We start from the raw sequence: 20,024 nt of genomic DNA, 5'->3' as shown, positions 1-20,024 counted from the left end.
ACATAAACCTGACATGAGAGAACTCCTAACAATAAAGAAAACATCTTACATTTACAGCATTAAAGGAAACTTACATGTAAGACTATTTTTATAACTATGTCACTAAAATATAATATGAGAAAGACTGAGATAATGAAAATGCATAGTCTTGGCTATTCAAATAATAGTGAATGTGTTATTTTACATAGTGTACAAAACATTGTGCAAGATTCAAGGTGAATACTTCAAAGCCAATGTTCAATTAACAATGAGAAGAAAATGTATTTCCCAATACAGCATTTAACTTTTCATGAATTAAGAGAGGGGAGGATAGGGAAGTCCTGACTGAAGCTTCTCGTTTCTATTATGAAGGACTCCATTTTGTGTCACCTTTAGATTCTTCATTTTTTTCTGACCTAATTTCACAAGCAAAAGTTCATCAGTGATTGCATTCCTGTTGAGTCTAACTGAAGAACTGCTTTTAAAAATGGAGTAGTATGATCTTCCCATCCTATAAAATATTTCAGCTTTTTGCATGAGACCTAACTGCAAAAAGTGATTTAAAAAATGGCATTCACTGCAAAGATGAATAATAGATTGAAGATGAATTTGTTGTGATTTCTCAAAATGTAAAGGTTTGAAAAAAATTATTGTAGCTGCTTTTATAGTATACATTTTAATGATCTCCAAGATTTCTGTTATTCATGCACAATTATGCCTGACTGTGTAAAGCTTCACAGATTGTACAGTAGTGACAGTACTCAACATTTCTCTAAGACAGCAAAATTATTTTTTCCAAAATTAGATATTCATAGGGGAGGAAAAGGACATAGTTGTCCCAGGATTGTGTCTTATATTCTGTAATGAATATGTTACTTTTTGTCCACAGAGCCTATAAACTATGTTGTGAAGGGGCCAGCTCTAGAGGGCAATTTACTTTCTATAGTTGTTTAATTATTTAGATTCATCATGTTTTTAGTGCCTGAAGACAGACATGTACTAATTCCTCTTCATTTAAGATGGTATCAGAGATAACTTTTAATGGCATATGCCTAGTTACATGAAGTATCTGTATATTTGGCTTATTTTAGATATTTTTCAACTCTATATTCAATATTCTGCTCCTTTCCTTCCCAACTTTTCTCCCTGAGTGTCACTTACTATGTACTGTGCTGTTGCTCAGCATTATTGGCATGAATCAGTCAAAACTGAGAGAGTTATAGTTAACTCATAAGCTTCATTTCCTATCAAGTATTACTCAGTGGAATGTCTGTGCACCTGCTCTAACTCAGCCATGAGCTGTAGACAGTCTGATGAAGCTGATTTAGAAAAATCAGCATGTTGAGTGTTAGCCTTTACAATGCCATTGCCATTATTATGGTTATTGACTTCAAACAGGAACTGTCTTATATGTTTTTTCCACTAATGCTGTTGCAAGTAGCAGAGTGGCAACCAACACCAAAGACAGCATCATCACCTTCCTGCTTTGTTACATCCTCTGTATCTCTTTTGTACTAGAATTTATGTATAACATCATAGCCCCTATCTTACAGAGTAGAGTTAGAAAACAACTTGGATTTCATGTAATCAGGGCAAACTTTATACCCACACCAATACCTTTCCTCCAAACTTACACTTCTCATTAATTGTAGTGGGAATCTTTTCTTAGATCAGGGACTTAAAATTTTTGCTCATTCCTCTTAGGAGATGTTTTGAAATCATAGTCTGCCTTCAGATAAGAGCTACACGTGTTGCTTACTGATAATGAGAGCTAACTCAAGCTCCTTACCAGAATATTCCATAACCTTTTCTGACTAAATGGGAGTTTTGGCAAAGGTAAATTGTGCAATAACCAGTCACTCTGTCTTATAAAGATGAAATAAATTTTCATCTTGCTTCCACAAAATATACCTCTAAAATTCACTTTTCAAGTATGAAAAGTATTGATTCACTTTTTCAAGACATTTCATATATGTCTTATGTGTAAAAATACAATTTTTATATAAGCTGACACACTTGCAATTTTCACTACAATTTAAATAACTGATTAAGAACTTCACTGTGGAGGCAGAAAGTAATATAAACAGGAAATGAATGGAAATATAAACTTTCATTACACATGGCATTGGTTGAGTTTTAGTTGCTACAAATGTAATCTGGACCCTTAAGGATATTTCTTTCTTGAAAGTTACTCTTTTTCATTTTGGATTTTAAAATATGGCAGAAAATTCAAGTGGTGCCTTCCTGAGAAGCCTATGGAGAGCAGGATAATTATAGACTCTTTGCCAAAGGGCTAATTTTGTCAGTGGAAAAGAGACTCATGTTAATCTGTGTCATTCTTCCTTTCCTTTGATTCTGCAGAAGCTCTTAAAGACAGAATAGCATGCTGACTCCAGGATAACTACTAAAATGTACCTGTATAAGTAAAAGTAAGAGAAGCCCCACAGTTTCTGTTGTACACAAGCACAGTAGATTCTTTTACTCCTATTACAGATGAAACCTCCTTCCAGCGCTGCATAATTACACTGTAGTTTTCATCTCTAGTATTTTCTTGTCATATTTAAATGTGATTCAGCTACCTAATATGCAAAAATTTAATAATTTTCATCTTCAGTATTTCAAGAATTTCTCCTTTGTGGATCTGTTTCTGTTCCCATGATGTGTTTTCCTTTAGTATTACCTATGCATTATCTTGCCCTGGCATGGGCTTTCATTTTATTGTTGCTTCTGTGAGGTGGCTCATATGAAGAGGGTGTGGGGTGTCTATATGGACAAGACAATGGAGAATTAAGCTTTGAAGACAAGTGGTAGTTGAGGGATTTGAAGTGTGGCATTTCCTCAAGGATCTCTTGTTTCCCATCTGCTTTGACGCACAGGTGGTGCCTTTTGGCAAGATCAATTCTAATCATGGGGTAGAGTGCCATGAGTCTGATGATGATACTCAGCTATATCACTCCTGTGCTCTGAGTTCTTTCCCTGCCCTGCATTAATCCTTGATAGAGATCTCCAAATGGGCAAATCAGAGCTGCCATGCCCTGAACCCTGGGAAAAGAGAAAGCTCAAAGAGTTGTTGATCTGAGACAGTGCTCTTGTAAGTTTACCCACGTACATAGGCATCCCTGTGGAGGAGCAGTGACAATAAGTCTTGCCATCATTTTGGAAAGTTTCACTTCCCTGTAAAGACTGATGTCATGATGTTAAAAAATGATTCAGCTCTTTAAGTTGAACATTTCTTATTGCCCATGACTTCTTTAAATTTCCTTCTGACTTTGAAATAACAAGAGTCACCCTCTTGCCCATGAGGCTTCATTACTATAATTCCCAGAGCTGGGCTTGTAGCAGAGCATTTCTGTGGTGTGCTCAGAAAACACTAAACTACAAGCTTATCGCTTCAAGTAACTGTGACTGCCTGATTAATTACAGTCCTGCACTGGTTTGCTCTAAAGCAGCAAGATTGACCTAATTGACACAGTTGTGTTCTTACTGTTAATTTTAAGCTCAAAGTTGCCTTCAAAAATCAGCCTAATGTGCAAATGGATACCAGCCACCTTTTGTTTCTCAAAGGCGATGTGCATCAGCTGTTTATTGTGAAACCTTTGTGTTAATATCCAAATCCTCCTCAGTCGCGTATACTGCTGGTCACAGATGATGCAGTTTTGAGATATATAAAATAGCTACAAATAGAGAAAAATAACACCATTTTGAATTCCTGATATACAAACAATTAAACTAGAACTAACTAGTTAACAAGTAGTTCTAGGAGCAGTGTAAATAATGGATCATGTTTGTAATGGACTCATAGGTGCTCTCAAGGGTGGATTCTCAAGTGTTTAATAAAGAGATGATCCTATGCCGCTGCCTTTTTCTCAGTGGAAACCCTAATAATCTCTGTCTGATACCTAGCTGCCTGTTTTCATGAAACTTCCTATATCTGATATCTCCAACCCTGTGTCTAATGTGGTTGAAATTAGCTGAAAGTTTCAAAATTCTTAGCAAGAGAGGCAGTTACACAAAGCCAGAGAGGGCTTTATTATGCTTTATTATTATGCTTTATTGCATAATATTGTTTCCTTAGGTAAAACTGATTGATACCTAATTTCCTATTACTCTACAAGTATGTTTTCAAGAAAATAGTTCTTGCTTTCAGATCCTTGTGTTCAAGAAAAAAAAATAGCATTAGTGTCCAGACGTTCAGCAACAAAGGCACTTCCTTGCAATACAAGTAGCAGTAGGGAACTGAAATTGATGGCACATTTTTCCCATAGTCTCCATCTCTCCCAGGTTCACTTTGGAACGGACATTATTCAGGAATGGAAGGCAAAGGAGTTTCTGGAAGTTATAGAAGTTATTTTGATATGTTATACATGGAGTTGTATTAGTAGTGGAACAAGAAGGATTGTAATTTTATGATATGGTTTCCAGGGTTTTGAGCCCTTTGATTCAGGCTTTTCTTCTTAGGGAGAGGAGGAAGCCTTCTCAAAATATGGGCTTGTAACCATTCAGTCAAACAAGAAGCCTGGATGCGGGAATAGATAGGAGGAAAAACCCAGAAAAGAATTTAAAACAACAGAATATGAGTGAAGGAAAAGGAGGGTTACCAAAGTCATGAAAATTTCTCTCTATGGCTCAGCCTGTATGATTTCCATATGCACATGGGAATATTCTTTTAGTTCCTAATAACAGTGCTGGATTAATGGGTGAACACAGACATTCAAAACATGAAACTGATATATTCCCTCGGTGGGACAAGACCTTAGTGTGCTAAGAGTTAGGATTTGCTAAGAGAACATTTCAGGGGATACAGGGACAAGCAGTAGTGGTGGCTAACTAATCTTCAGGTTTTAAAAATCTTAAGTTTGCATTATGTGTACAGTTTTTCATGTAGTAAATCCCATCTATGAAGCAGGTAATATTCTACTGCTTATGAATGACATTCAAATACTATCTTTTTGGTTTGTTTGGGGTTTTTTTGTTGTTGTTCTGTCTTGATATGTAAGTAATGAACCAAATTGCTAATGCTTAGATTCAGCAAAGTATTATTCATTTTAAGAAGATGCAAAAATGTTCTGGTTCAATAAAGGACTTCAGGATGTACCTAGTTTTCATTACACTGACATTTTAAAATGTACTGCACTATCCTCATGGAACACTTTACTTGCCTTTTGTGAACTATATTTCTTACACAAGCTGGATCTTATTCTTAGCTTTTGTGTACTAAAACATTTTAAGATATACTTATTCCTATAACAAAATAAAGCAAGGAAGGTATTTGTGGTTTGTTTGTTTTTAAAGCATTTCTGTGCAATGGAAAGTTTCACAAGCACTTGCAAGAAATTTTTGTTCCCATGGTCGTCCGCTACATCGATCTCATGGAATCATCAATTGCCCAATCCATTCACAGAGGTCTTGAACAAGAGTCATGGCAACCTGTCAAGTAAGTGCTTTTTACAAAATCTGAACAAAGCACCTGCCTATAGTTTTCTGTCTAATAAGGGGTTCTCCCCCATTGTCCTCTAAATATTCTATTTTTTATTGTATTCCTACATTGTTTATTTCTTCACAGGAGCATCACCAACAGTCTTCCTAATGTAGCTCTTCCAAAAGTTCCAAGTTTGCCTCTTAATCTTCCACAAATACCTAGCTTTACTACACCAACCTGGATGACTTCTTTGTATGAATCCACGTGTGTATTCTTCAATAACCTTCTGACTGTATGTCAGCTCTGCATGGCCTTGCTAGTGTTCTGTGCAGCTGTACTTGGATTGCATGGTGTTTATCATCTCTTAGTTGGAAATTATTATTTCTTGGGAGTGAGCCAAGCATGGACTGTTAGTGAGTTGCGCTTTCTAGTGCATTAAAATGTAGTGGTTTTAAACCTGATAACACAAAATCAACTTGGCAAAGGTCTGTCATAGTATGAATGATGTTTAATATTCTAAACAACCTAATGACTCTTCTGAATTAATAAGCAGTGGGGAACCTTTTGGATAATTGATTTTAGATCACGGTTTTATAAAATGAGGCAGCCCATTACATTTTTGCATGGGTTTGATTAATTCATTGTATATTGGTTCTGAAAATCATTAATTGCAAATATTGTTGTTAGATTAAATGTCCATTTTACAGGAAAATAGTAAAATATTAATAAGTACCCAGAATAGAAGTACATCCATTTCTTTGTCTGTTTGAAAAAAACAAAAAGCATATTTCTTTCTGATTTCTCCCTAGTATTTCAGTGATCTTTTCTTAAAAAAAAAAATAGAATATACATACCCTGTTCTGTGGGAGTATTCCTGTAGTTACAGGTCAGATTTCTGTGTGAGAACACATTCATGTATGTTAGGGAAAGGCTCAATAACCTTATTTTAGAAAAAGTTGTGAAAGACTTCAAAAAACACACATTCTAAACACAAAGCTTAATAATATGATTTTAAGCCAAGATTGTCTTCTCAAGTTTTATGAGTTTGTAAACACTCCTAACAAGCACTACAACTTTTTCTGCTAGAGTTCATAGAATCATAGAATCCATATTGAAAGGGCCCTCAAGGATCATCTTGTCCAACCTTTCCAAAAAGCATGGTCTAGATTAGCCCAGCACTCTGTCCAGCTGAGTCTTAAAAATGTCCAATGCTGGGGAATCCGCCACTTCCCCTGGGAGTGTTGGGGGGATTATTACAATGGAAGATTATCCTCATTGTGAAAAATTTTCCTGTTGTTTCCAATCAGAATCTCCCCCAAAGTAACTCAAACTCATTATCCCTCATCTCTTACATGTGAATCCTTGTACAAAGGATTTATTATGATTGTTGTTCTGCTGTAAATTCCCCTAAAAACTGACAAAATTTCTCTTAATCCTCAGCTGTGGTACCTTTTGTGTTTACTGTAATAATGCTAGGTTTCTCCTGATATGCAAGTCATTTCAGCTCTTTTGATACAAACTAATCAGTCTTCTGCAACTCAAATTCCTTTCTATTATCCCCATGTTTTCAAGGGTCACTTTTTTTTTTTTAAGAATAGCTTTCAGAGTTAAGAGCTGATTCATATTCATCTATTCTGAATATTGAATTTATAATCATTATATAATAAATACAGATTCTGATTGGAGGATTGTAGGGGTAGATCTTTCTTAAATGGAGGGTTTGGTGCAGCAAAAAATTCCTAGACTGTGTTGTCAAAATACGTGCCAGTATAGTGAAATTAAGCTATGGCCTTATCCTCCTTGCACATTTTCTGGTATTTAGTTTCATGGTATGTATGACAAAGTATGCATAAAATCCTAAACTAATCAGTGAAGTTGTCATAGCATTTGGTGAACAGTGAGGTTGACATATGCTGTAACTACTTGCCAGCAGTATCTATCATTCTGCTTTTTTTCAAAAGGAGTGGGGATGAGTAGTGTCCCCACTGCAGTGTGACCTTTGTAAGGTCATCATCTCCTTTCAGCCACCCCACACAGCATTCAAGAACGTGCTGGCTCAGATGTAGGCACCTCTTCCTGTTGTTTTTCCATAAGCAGAGAGCTTTGAGGTTATATTTCACAAGATGTGTATGAATTGACAATCTTGATTGAACATAGCATTAAGTTACCTTTGTAATACTCTGGTATTCAGGCAGTATTTTAAGAATCAGCCTACCTACATCCTACTGAAGAGCCAAGTAACTTCTCAGAATGGCCATGTATTTGTATCAAATCAAAAAGCAAAGGCATTGCAAGACAGTTTTCCTCCTCCCATGCTAAGGAGTTTCCTTTTTCCTGCTGGCAATGTGTCTTACCTTCCAGCAGAAGTGGTTTACTTTCAGTGTTATGTGAAAGAAAGGAGTAGAGTTTTATTTCTCTGCCCAATTCTCCCTTCCCATCTTTTTCAGGGGGAACAAAGCTTCTTCCTATAGTTAAATTCTTCAACAGGGAGATTATAGAAGATACCTATGCTCCAATACCTGTTAAGCAAAACCTAGTGTTTCTTTACAGGTTTCACTTTCAATGTGATGAACACGCAGCTTAAATGGACTAGAGTGGCACGTTGTATTGTACATATAGTCAGCAGAGGCTCTAAGTTCAGGAGCCCAGGCCATGCTTTGTCAGTCATCCCAGGTGGCTCCTTCTCTCCACTGACTCCTCCAAGTCGTCCTTTTCCAGTTCACCATACTCACTCATCTTGGCCATAAAGCTGATGCTTTCGCAAGAAGATGGCTATGTATACACGAAGTTCTGCTGGACTTCCCTCTTTCTCTTTGAAAGTGATGGTTTTGGCCAATTAATCATTACAAATTTGAATTGCACAATGAAGAATCTACAGTCAAAAAGATTGAGAAAAAGCAGTCTGTTCCTTCTTCTCCCCTTGTTTTGTAGCAGTAAATATATGCTGCTTATAACAGCATTTAGAAAGATCACCACATTTTCAGTTATTTTTTGGACATTGGAAAGCAAGATATGAAAAGGGGAAATTGTTATGAGTAGTAGTCTGTTTTTCTTGATTAGTCTCAGGAGAGGACAACTGATAGGACACCTTGGCTAGACAAGCAGAGCAGTGTGGATTACTATTCCATTTGGCTGAAGATAACCTTAAAGAGCAAAAAAGTTTGAATATTCTGTAAAAGCTTCTATTCAGCCGGAATGAGGAATTTTTCCTTACTTATTAATTAATTCAGATGTACAACTTTAAATTGCTCTTCATATTTTAAATTTAATTTCTCTGACTGTTCTGAACCTGGCTTTTAAGTTAGATTTGTGGGTGATTTTAATTGTTTATGGTTTAATTTATATATTATTATTTTCAGTGCAGATATGACATAGTTTCAGTGACCAGAAATGCTGTAGATACAGGTTGTCTGTTGCTATCTGGTGCCAGTCTAGAACATCAGCTTCAGGAAAACTCAAGGCTAGGGAAATATGGAATAAGATATATGCTTATAAGAAAATAGTCCTGTCTTGTCTTCATCAAGGCACCATCAAAGGAAATGTGTCAGCTATATTCTTCCTGCTATGGCTCAGCTATAATGAGTGACCATCAGTGACCAGAAGGGACCAGCTGGAGCAGTCCCAGTGCCCTGATTGTGACATGAAGGGAGCTGGTCTGAATGTGTCTGAGCTCTCATGCTGGACCTCTCTGTGTCTTTATGCATGCTGAAGGAGTCACGTGGCCACGTTTTGTTTCTGTTTTGAAGGCTTTTATCTGTAGTGCCACATACATTCCTGTCATAGTGCTTACCTCCAGTAAAGTGGTAGGAGGCCATGGTCTGCATTTTTTAAGGATGGGTATTTAAAAGTATAGCCATAGGACTTCTACGTTCTGCAGAAGTTTTGAATGTGGCTAGTTCCTTCTGAGTCTTCAGGAAGACGAATGTATATTGTGGGGGAAATTTCTTTTCTTCCAAAAATACTAATATGCAGTAAGAAAGAAAACTCAAGAAATGTGTTTTGGTTGCTCGATGCTTGGGTTGCTACACTCTTAAACTAAGAGAAATCATGGGGTAACTCTACCCCTAGTGTCTTTGAGGAACTTTACATAAGTTGCAAGATTCTTGCAAAAGTTTTGCTTCATCCTTCCCCTCATCTGCTGGTGGAAAGTAGAGAGATGGGGGTAAGTACAACTGACTCTGAAATTATTGAAAATCCTCTTCTGTTGAAGAAATTCTCAAGTGACCCTGAACATACATCTTGAGGCAGCATACAAAATGTAAAGCTGGAGCTCACAAGGTGGGGACTCACAAAGGATGTAGAGCTGGTGCCCTATTCTGTAAACAGTCCTCACTAAACACTTAAGGGTAATATCTCAGTAGTAGCCTTAAAAAAACAGTAAATTTGGTAATTTATAAAATGACCATCATTGCCCTTTGGTAAATTCTAGAAGAATCGAAGACAGCTGCTTTTGAATCTTGAGGTTGATCGATAGTGGTTTTAGATATTTAATATTTCTCCTATATTATTATATCCCAAGCCACCCTGTGGAGTTTCATATCTAGGCAAGAAATTATTTATTCTACATCTACTCTGGAGCCATGTGTCTGCATATTTTCCAGAAAGTGTGCTTTATTAGTGGACCATTTGACTAATTGCTGCTTCTTAGGTACTTGGCAAGCTTAGTGGGAAGCTGCCTTTCAGCGGTCAGTGGATAACTGAATTACTTAGAAGGCTGTATGCATCTCCCAGATTTGATATGATATTTCTTGGAGAAATGTTATGTCTTGGATCTTTTTTTTGCTGTGTTCAGTATGATGCAAGGCATAAGAAATAATTTAGATTAAAATGGACCTCTGGAGATACTTGGTCCACTCTCCCAGTCAAAGTGTGACCAAACACAAAGTTAAATTCCCATCAGAAAAAAATTGGAATTTAACAGGATGGGCATAATATTTGCCTCTTTTAATCATTGGTAAGCTTCTCTTACTGCCAGGGTCTAATTAATAAGAGTGGACAACTAGATAGTACCTGAAAGCTTAATTTTTGACCAGCAAAGCAGTGGAGTTAGTGCTTAATTTTCAAACCATAGATAATTAATAAATGTAGTTATTAATGAAAGAGTATCAGTTCAGTTTCCTGGTAGAGCAATATTATTCCATTCATTAGACTGAATTGGCTTTACCATACACATTCAAATAAAAACTTCCAATAGCTGAGAATGTCTGAGTGTCCTGTACCTTCACAAAAAAAAAAAAAAAAAAAAAAAAAAGAGTGGTTCTGACATTATGGATATAGATGCAGGTTTGATTTGAAAGCAGGAATTAATCCTGCTGCCAGGAGGACGTAATATCTGAGTTTAGCTCTTCTTCTGCAGCATTTAACAAATAAATTAGACATTGGTGTCTGGATGTGTGAACCAGGAACAAACAGTTTCTGTTGTAGCACTTTATTTTCCCTCCACATCTTTTTTGAATAATATGTTAGTCAAATTTAAATGTCATTAGACAATGCTGAATAAAAAATTGAAGAATGGGAGATAAAAATTATATTAAAAGAAAATGAATGAGTGTTTCTCACGGAATGAATTAGTCTTCCGTGAACCTGTGTCTGTTATTACATTATTATAATTGCAAAACTTAATTTGGTAGTCTAATGAAACAAAATGAAGTGGCTACTAGGGAGTAAACGTGCATAAGAATACATTTATGTTATTATGAATACATTAGTCCTCCTGAGTCCTAAAGAATTTCCTTTGGAATTCCATTAGGCAAAAAAGAAAAAAAAGTATGGAGGAATAAAAAACAGTTAAATTGTATGATCTGATGATGAAAATGGTTAGTTCTGTTTCTTGAGAAAGTATGATTTGTTTTCTAGAAAATACATGTTTTTATCAACTTTAATATAAATACTGAGATTGTTCCAATTTCTGTCACTGTATGATTTATCTTATTCTTTTATCCCAGTCATCTCAAAAACTGGCTTAGTCACTTTTGAATCAGTTAATGTGCATAATGTAGCATCTACAGCTTCATTTACTGCCAGTATACACAGCAAGTGTAATGACATCTTCAATATTTGCTTGTCATATAACTTAAGAAATAGTCCAACAGGATTATAAATTTGCTAGAAGTTTTGATTTTTTTTTCCCCTTCTATTCCTTAATTAAACTTAGTGATGTATAGAAGTGGTCCCTGTTCAGGTTCAACCTTAACAGGTAATATCCATGTACAAGTTGTAACCTTAGGAGTCCCATGGGCCTTTTTCCTGTTTCTGCTGTTTTCTTTCAGGAGCATGATACAATGTAAAATTAACAATTACTGTTTAAAATAAGTGGGAAAAAAATACATGATATCAAAAAAGCCTAAACTAAAAACTGTGTCTGAAACTCTGGTATATTATTCTGTGCATCATGAAGATATGAAAACCTGTGCCATTTAAAACCAAAGCCAGAGTTGGTCGCTCAGAGCCAGCCTTTCTCTGAGGCGGCCGCCTCTGCTCCCAGCTTGTCACCCACTGCCCAGCCCTTACTGGCTGTCCCCTTCACCTGCCCTGGCAGTCCCACTGGGAACTGAGGCAACATTGCAGAAGACAATGATGGCTCTGAAGTTATGGTTGTGTTAAGGCAGTAGGGCGAGGGGCCAGGCGGGTGGGTCTGGAAGGTGGTGGATGCTGTGAGACCGAAGCGGTGCTCCTGCTGCATCCATGCTGCCACTTCAGAGCCCTGAACATGAGCTATGCTTTGCTTCACTTCACTGCCCACTGCCTCAGCTAACCTGGCATGAACCAATGGTGGTGCATTAGGCAGTCGGATATTAGAGGTCCTTTCTGATTTTTCATTTGTTTTTGAATCAGACCCTGCTCTGTCCTGAGTATACTCAGCACTTACTGATTCCTTCCGTGAGAGGTGGGATCACTTAACATTTTGATAATTCAGTTCTTTTGTCATGAGGCAGAAGAAAGAAAATGGCAGTACTGATGTATTTAAACTACTTGGATCTGAATTGGGACTGTCAGGTGGAGTTTGGTTGCTTGTGTCACTAGCATCCTGGAATTCCATACTGCATAGTATGCAGTAATCCTAAAGAGTAAGCCAGGCATAGCAGTACAATACATCATTAAAATGTAAATTATCTGCACTGACAGTGGAAGCGTAACTGTAGTTACTGCTAAAATTAGCCATCTTGTATTTTATCACAAGCAATTCTCTTTAAATTTATCAGTCTGTCCAAGGTGGAAGAAGAACTTTAAAATTATATGGACAATCTGAGGTGACATAGAACCATATTAATGCCCTGGTTTTGTATGCACACAAATTTCTTTGAATAGTTTCTGTTTTCTTTTTTTCCACATGGGTCTGATGGTATTCCCTCAGTTAGAATTAATGAGCATTTATCAAGGGACTATATGTCTGGGTATCTCTTTTACAATATTACTGATAGCATCCTCATTTCTTTGATAGACTTATCTACCAGAGTTATGAAGGCAAGAAAATGTGTATCCTGTCTTCACTGTTTTGAAAAGATCCTTAACACTAATAATTCCTGTACCCTATATTTTTCCTGTCTTGATCTAAACTTTGAGCTACTTCATTTTTCATGCTCCCCAACTTCCCATGTACCTCCCTAGCCTGTCATATTTCTCAGCTAACAAATGAGAAAAATTTTACTTTTTTCACCCTAATAGGAATTATTTTAAGTTTTCCATTACTATTTTTACATTTCTTTAAGTAAGAGCAACTGTGCTAAAAAATACAGGGAAATGAAGGAGAAAGGTGGTGTGATAGGGAAATCTTATTACCTTAGATAATTCTGTGGCAACTGGGATAGACATCAATAAATTTATCTTCTCTTTCTTGGGGGCTTTGTTTTGTTTTGTTTCTTATAGCAATGGATCAGCTACATCAGAAGATCTTTTCTGGAAACTGGATGCTCTACAGATGTTTGTTTTTGATCTTCACTGGCCAGAACCAGAATTTGCTCACCATTTAGAGCAGAGACTTAAACTCATGGCCACTGACATGATAGAAGCCTGCGTTAAAAGGTACAGTTGAGATGATCAATTAAAAATTGGGAGAGATTTGAAAATGAGCACAGGAACTGGCTTGCAGAGGTGTATCTGTACCAGAATCCTGTCACAGGAAACAGGGCAACTCTAAAGAGATCATGACTTGTGTGTATTTCCCAGCATCTGGGAACAGAATTATTATCACAGAGACATTACAAGAAACATTCCTTATGGGTTGTTTTTTGGTCTGTGATATCAATCCTGGTACCTTTGCTGCTTAATTTCATAGTCAATAAGAAGATTCTGTTGGCAATAAATGTTTTAATTACTAATACACAATAATCCTAGTACCAATACATAAAATACATTAATATTTTAGACTTAATTCATAACATGCTGGTCTTAATACACTAATTATGTTGTAGTGTGGTCAGAGATACTGTACAACAGGTAATAAAGATTACACAGTAGCAACTCAGAAAAGAATGATGAAACTATTCTATTCTAACTCTTCTTGTGATATTAATATGATCTTAAGAATTCTTAAAATGGAAATAGGATTCTTCTGTTCCCATTTTCTAAGAATATTGTGTCAATTTCTGGTACCCGCATTTAAAAATAAGGGTGGGAATAAAACATTAGTTTTATATTTATGTATGCTGAACTATAATATATTTCAATGATATTATTCCTTATTTGCACTGAGAAGAAAATAGGGAGTTTGTATTACATGTCTCTGGATATGTCTTAATTTTTAATATAAATACTAATATTTTCTTAATAATAAACTTATTGTCTAAAATTCTCATTTGTATTAAAGCCAGAAGAGAATTTTTTTCATTATATTTCTCTGAAGCAATCATTTGATTGATGAACTGCATTTTAGGGTAGAAAAGCTGGAAAATTATGGGGCATTTTCATTGCTTAAAATTGGTTTTAGTCATCATACAAGGAAACATATTGTTTTCTAGTAGGCAAGAAGATAATACTTTTATTGTTCAACTGAATTCACTGAAACCCTGATGAACCTTCAGATTGCCACCAATGCAATTGTTTATTGAATGGGCGGATGTTCTGCACTTACCGAATTTTAATTCTAAAATGTTCATGTTAAGCCAACATGCTTAACAATGTACATGAATGAACAATGTACAATGAACAGTGGCTGTTCAGAATTATCAGAGATACTCATACTGCAAATTGTATTTTAATATACAGAACAAGAATTGCATTTGAACTCAAACTGCAAAAGACGAACAAATCAACAGACTTGCGTATCCCTTCTTCTCTGTGTACAATGTTTAACGTCTTAGTTGATGCTAAAAAACAGACAGCTAAACTCTGCATACTGGATGGGGGGCAAGAGGTAAGTGGAATTTTGTCTGTTTAATTCCTATGTTCGGTTGATCTGAAACATCTCAGACTGCAGACAGTCCTTAGGAGAGTCATTTCAAACTAACTGAAATGCACCACATAGCTCTGTACAACTGGTCCCTACAGGCGTCATGCAAGACACAACACCTCATCTTCCACCAGAGAACACACAGAGTGCTTCTGTAGTTTATTTCCTTTGACTTGTGGGTCTTTTGAACATTCAGAGGATTTCCTGGCTCACAGCCCCTGGGTTGCAACAGAGAAAGAGCCTGCTTCTTTTGCAATAGTAAAATAGAAGCAAAACATTGTCCTTTGCAGGTAGGTTTCAAATGAGGAAAGTTTAGGTTTAAATGGCTCATAGACCATTCATGCCTATGAATATCCTGAAAAGAGAGGAAAGAAATAATCAGGTAATTTAGTGGGATTCTTTTATTTGGTCTCTAAGGACAGGGACCATTTTGGCAGTAGTCTGCTGCCAGGTCTATAGATACTCCACAGTGGAGCACTGATGTACTTTCAAAGGATATGAAAACTTCATATATATAACTGTCCTTCCCATGTTGTCATTCTCATCAGGAATAATGCATGAAATGAAAGGATATACTATACAGACTGGAAAGACCACCAGAGTAAAATTGAAAGTGTTCTCTCTGTGCTAATGCATCATCAGTGTAATTTGTTTGATTTGGTTTTGGAGAGAGGGAAAAAAAATTTCAGGATTTGTCAACAAAAAAAGTATGTCTGCTTTAGGCACACATTTACATTATTTGGTCATTTGATTTTTGCATTTGTGTACTGTGCTCCTCATTTCATTGAGTGATCTTTCAAATTTAGCATATTCTATGTAATTGTCCTTTTTTTTTTTTTCCTTAATTCAATGAGACATTCATCATTTTCCTGTTATACCCTGTCGTCTTTATTTTTCCTTTTGGTTTCCTGTGATGTGAACCAGTTTGCTAGTCAATGGGTAAGTGTCTCTTCACTGTTTTTTAGTTTACATTTTTTCATTGAATACTAACATCTACTTTTTATTTTAAATGGTAATATTGCTTTTCATGTTAACTTTTTAGCCATGCCCTCAGAATTCCCTTACAGTCTGCCCTTGCAACAGACTGATCATCAGCTTCTCCGTTCTTTCCTTATTCATCCTCTAAGATGATTCCAGATGAATTCTTCACTCTGCTGCTTTTCAGACCCAGTGTCCTGTCCTACCAGGTCACAAGGTTTTAGACTCTTTGACCTCTCAGTGAGGCTCATCAGAAGTAGCCTCAACTAACAACTCTTTATATGAGGCTGATGCTGCCATTTCATCTTTCACATAGTGTACAAGCAGTAAACTGCAAGCACACATGTGCACAGCCTTCTTTGGGGACAGGCAATACCAGTACCTCTATAACAACCTGCAGAAGACAGATGGCATAGCCTCATTCTCCACAGAGTCTCCTTTTGCCTGCTCTGGATGATGCCTCCTGCACTGTCAGCCGGTCTGCTCAAAGTTCAGCCATCTTAAAGCCTTTATTCTGGAGTCAAATAATCTTCCAAGAGGATCTGAAGTTTTGTTTCGTTGAGGGTGGCTGTTTTAGCATAAGTTGGCATGGGGGAGGAGTGGGTTAAGGTATTTCTGATCTCATGATTTTCAAAATAAATCATGAAAAAAAATCAGATTGAAGTAATTGGAAAATTATTTTAAACAAATATTGTAATTTTGGAAGCTTGTGTTTTTTGAGTAACTTGACTCTGTTCTTTTTTTCTGCGGTCAGAAGTGAAGTTACTGATTATATTCCATTTCTACAAAATTACACTTGCTTTGTGGTGAGAAAAAAAAATAAAGGAAAAAAAAAGTACCAGAAAAAAAATATGGGAACTGATCGTACATACATAGGTCCATTAATTTAATGTACTATGGAGGTAAAGCTGCAGACTGTTTCTGGGAGGGACAACTGAGTTTTCCTGGATCATAGGAATGTGTATATTTTTGACATTCATCAGTGGGAGAATAATTGCTTATTGTTTTCAGAGAGTAAGAAAGCATTGCCTTCTGAAGACTGTGTAAGCACAGATGTCATAGGCAGTTTGCGGTGATTTGAGTCCTTAGCAGATCAAGACAATATTATATTGGTCGAGACATTAATATGGTTGGAATATAATATATCTGAAAATGTAGAAAGTTCATTGATGAATTTCTAATATACTCTTTCACTGCTCCAGTATATTTGCTGATGTTTGTCTGAGTTCTGTGTTCATGTTTTCCAAGTTATTTTAACCTTTAAAAAAATTAAAACCAAAAATTAATGTATTTGTTGTTGGTACCTATAGTAGATACATACATGTGGGCAAACACAACTCCTAGTTTTCTTCTCTCTTAATTCAGATCCAGGTTTGGTATCTGTGCTATTTAGAAAATTATTCCTAAATATATTAAGCAGATCAGATTTACTGTTTTGGTCTGTGTGGCAATTCTGAGACAGAATAAAAACAGCCTTTAAAAACTTAGAACTCTAAAAACTATTCAGCTGGCAGCTGCTAAGTTAGGCTAATGTTTACACTGACCTCAGTACTTTTACTCTGAGCATTATGCTGCTAGCTGTTCCAACTAGCCTTGAACTATGAAGATAGGGTTAGTCTTTACAAGTCACATTTTCTGTGAAGTGGCTATTGGGGACAATCTTTGCTGTCAGATAAATGTTTCTAAAGGAAGAATTACTGTTTAAATTGATGTGCGATGTGCCTCCTTGACAGAATGGGATCCCTAGTTCCTGTTAATTTCAGGAGGGAACTCTGTAGCATTATCTAAAAACTCTTTCGGATTTATTTTAAAAGCATTTACTTAAAGGCACCTTCTTTATGAAAAAGCAAATGAAGTCTGTTTTATTATGCCTTCTATGGCCTATTAATTTGTTACCATCTATTCTGCTTTGTTGATGAAATTTTAATTTTGCCCTTGCTTGAGCATATTGTAAGATTTGTATAAACCGTGGCTCACTGTGCTAACAGAAAGGCTCTTTTAGGATGAACAATTGGAGCTCATTTTATTTCTAGAGGACATTTAAAATAACTTATGAATGAGAGTTGTCAGACATGAAATGCTGTATTAATTAAATCTTATTCTAGTCTTTTTGCTTCTCCAGCTAAACTAACGCTTTAGAAAAAAATACATGGCCACCTTAATTATATAGGAGAAGACAAAAAGTATCCTTCACATTCCTTTGCCTGAATAAGTATAAGAACTCAATTCATCTAAATAATAACCCCATTAGCTGCTTAACTCAACAGTGTACATGGGAAAATTTTCAACACAGAATGTAAGAAAGTGTTGATTGGGTGGATCATTTTCAAGGGTTTGTTCTTCTGATGTTCAAAATTATAATTTTAAGTAAATCTGATCTGGCAAGGTTATCAGCTTTGCGCATTTCTGACTTATGGCAAAAGTGTGTGTTTATATACATGCTAATGCTTCTTTATCTTTTGAAATACAGCAACAGTACCATTCAAAAATAGATGACTTGATTGAAGAAACTGTTAAAGAAATTAGTTCACTTCTTGTTTCAAAGGTAAAACTATTTACGTTTTAATTTATAATAAAGCAGAAAATTGTTGAACTTTGGAGATGTCTTTAAATATCACACAGTTTTTCAATACACAGTGAGATTTTGGGGAACAACAGTAGGATTTTTAAATAACAGTCGTGCAAATGATACTGAATTTACAAAATTAAATTTTGTAACGCATCAGATAAACAATTTCTGTGCAACCTGCTATTCAGATAAGTTTGTCTGTTGTATTTCTGTTATAGACAGGAACTCATAGCAGCTAGTAGAACTGGTAGGAATTAATTATGTTGATATTATCTTAAGTAAGACCATGCGTTATTTTTTGTTTAAATTTTTACATGAAAACTTTCTTCCTATCACTTAGTATTTAAATTTTGTATTTGGAGATGGACAACATCCAGAGTTCCAGTTTAACTTTTTAATAAGATTTTGTTCCACAAACCATTTAATTTAAAATATTTTATAAATTGTTTTTCTTTAAATTGATTTTTTTATATTTAATAAGAAAAAATATTTTGAGATGATATAAGGCTTTTGAAGAAAACTTAGACAATGTCTTGTGTATCTGTAGCACCTCTTCTCCAGTAAAAGTCTTAAGTGCTTGATATAAAAGAAAATCCCTAATAGGTTGAAGACACAGAAAAGAAAGATTTTATAAGAAGTTTTGTTATCTATGTATTGCAAACTACCCAGAACTATGATTTTCAAAATAGGACAAATAAGCCATACATTTAAAATTTGAGTTAGTGACAAAAAATAAGACTCTGGTGCTATTTTCATCATGCCTTCATTTTCACTTGTCACTGCTTGCTGGCAGGGGATGGGAGGAGCAGGAATCTGCTTTCAGACTGACACCCATCAGTTGAAGAGGAAGGCTTTGTAGAATCATTGTAGAAGTTTGAGCAAAATGTGTCCACTTACTGATAAGTGAAATTTTGATGTAAAAGTAACTACAAACAATTCAACTAGAGAGTTTCAAGTTTTACATGCTGCCTGTCATTGCCACGGACTAACCTTCCAATTCATAGTTTTAGTGTTATTGAAGAGGGAGAGGAAGAAAGGGGAATTTAATCAGAGCGAATCATGCTATTAAAGGTTTAAACCTTTTAATTTTTATCTTTTTTAATATCTGAGATTATAAAAGAAGGAAGAAAATAATCATATTCCTCCTGGATGTGTGTACAAGAAATTCTAAAGACAACTGCAGTCAATACAGAGGGATTTGCATTATTGGTATAACATATAGTATTACCAGAGGTTAAAATCTCAGAACAGGAAGCATATATTCCATGTCATTGGCTGATCATTAGAAGTTTAACCAGTGTCTCCTCACTGGAGATGTGAAATGCCAATGACATCCTGATTGCTCCTGTTTCAAGGCAGAAAGCTTCTGAAGGTACAGTGGGACGCTGATGCTTTACTCTTGGCTTTGCCCAGAAAAAATACACATCAATGTGCTTGTGTTCGTTTTTTGCATCTAATATATTTTCACTATTTTTCAGCCTTTACCTCTGTATTATTTCCTTTGTGTTCCAGTGGAATTAGTGTCTCAATCATTGTTTTTAGCTGCAAGTCATTTATGAAAATGAAAATAGAACTTTCATTTCAATGCTGCTTTACTTGGTAAGGACTATACTGGACATTTTTTTGTACAAGGCTTACCAATCTAAAGCATTAAAAAAATCACTGTTAAAAAACAGTGAAACAGTGTGTCT

At 35.7% G+C, this 20,024-nt stretch overlaps 1 protein-coding gene across 9 annotated transcripts in view; it reads left to right on the top strand.

Moving 5' to 3' along the window:
* CADPS2 (calcium dependent secretion activator 2) overlaps positions 1–20,024 on the top strand; it is a 288,094-nt gene that overhangs the window by 233,890 nt on the left and 34,180 nt on the right. For 3 of the 9 annotated variants that reach the window (XM_064656123.1, XM_064656120.1, XM_064656128.1), the window contains 6 exons: positions 5,272–5,413; positions 5,543–5,662; positions 13,265–13,420; positions 14,603–14,750; positions 15,711–15,725; positions 18,235–18,309. In XM_064656123.1, the coding sequence (XP_064512193.1) occupies positions 5,272–5,413; positions 5,543–5,662; positions 13,265–13,420; positions 14,603–14,750; positions 15,711–15,725; positions 18,235–18,309 (656 nt within the window). The remainder of the gene's footprint in view (positions 1–5,271; positions 5,414–5,542; positions 5,663–13,264; positions 13,421–14,602; positions 14,751–15,710; positions 15,726–18,234; positions 18,310–20,024) is intronic. The other 6 variants (XM_064656126.1, XM_064656124.1, XM_064656129.1 and 3 more) reach the window with 3 other exon arrangements.

Source organism: Pseudopipra pipra, chromosome 5 (genome assembly GCF_036250125.1).
Source record: "Pseudopipra pipra isolate bDixPip1 chromosome 5, bDixPip1.hap1, whole genome shotgun sequence".
In the NCBI taxonomy this organism is placed as follows: domain Eukaryota; kingdom Metazoa; phylum Chordata; class Aves; order Passeriformes; family Pipridae; genus Pseudopipra; species Pseudopipra pipra.
This window is presented reverse-complemented; position numbering and strand designations above follow the sequence as displayed.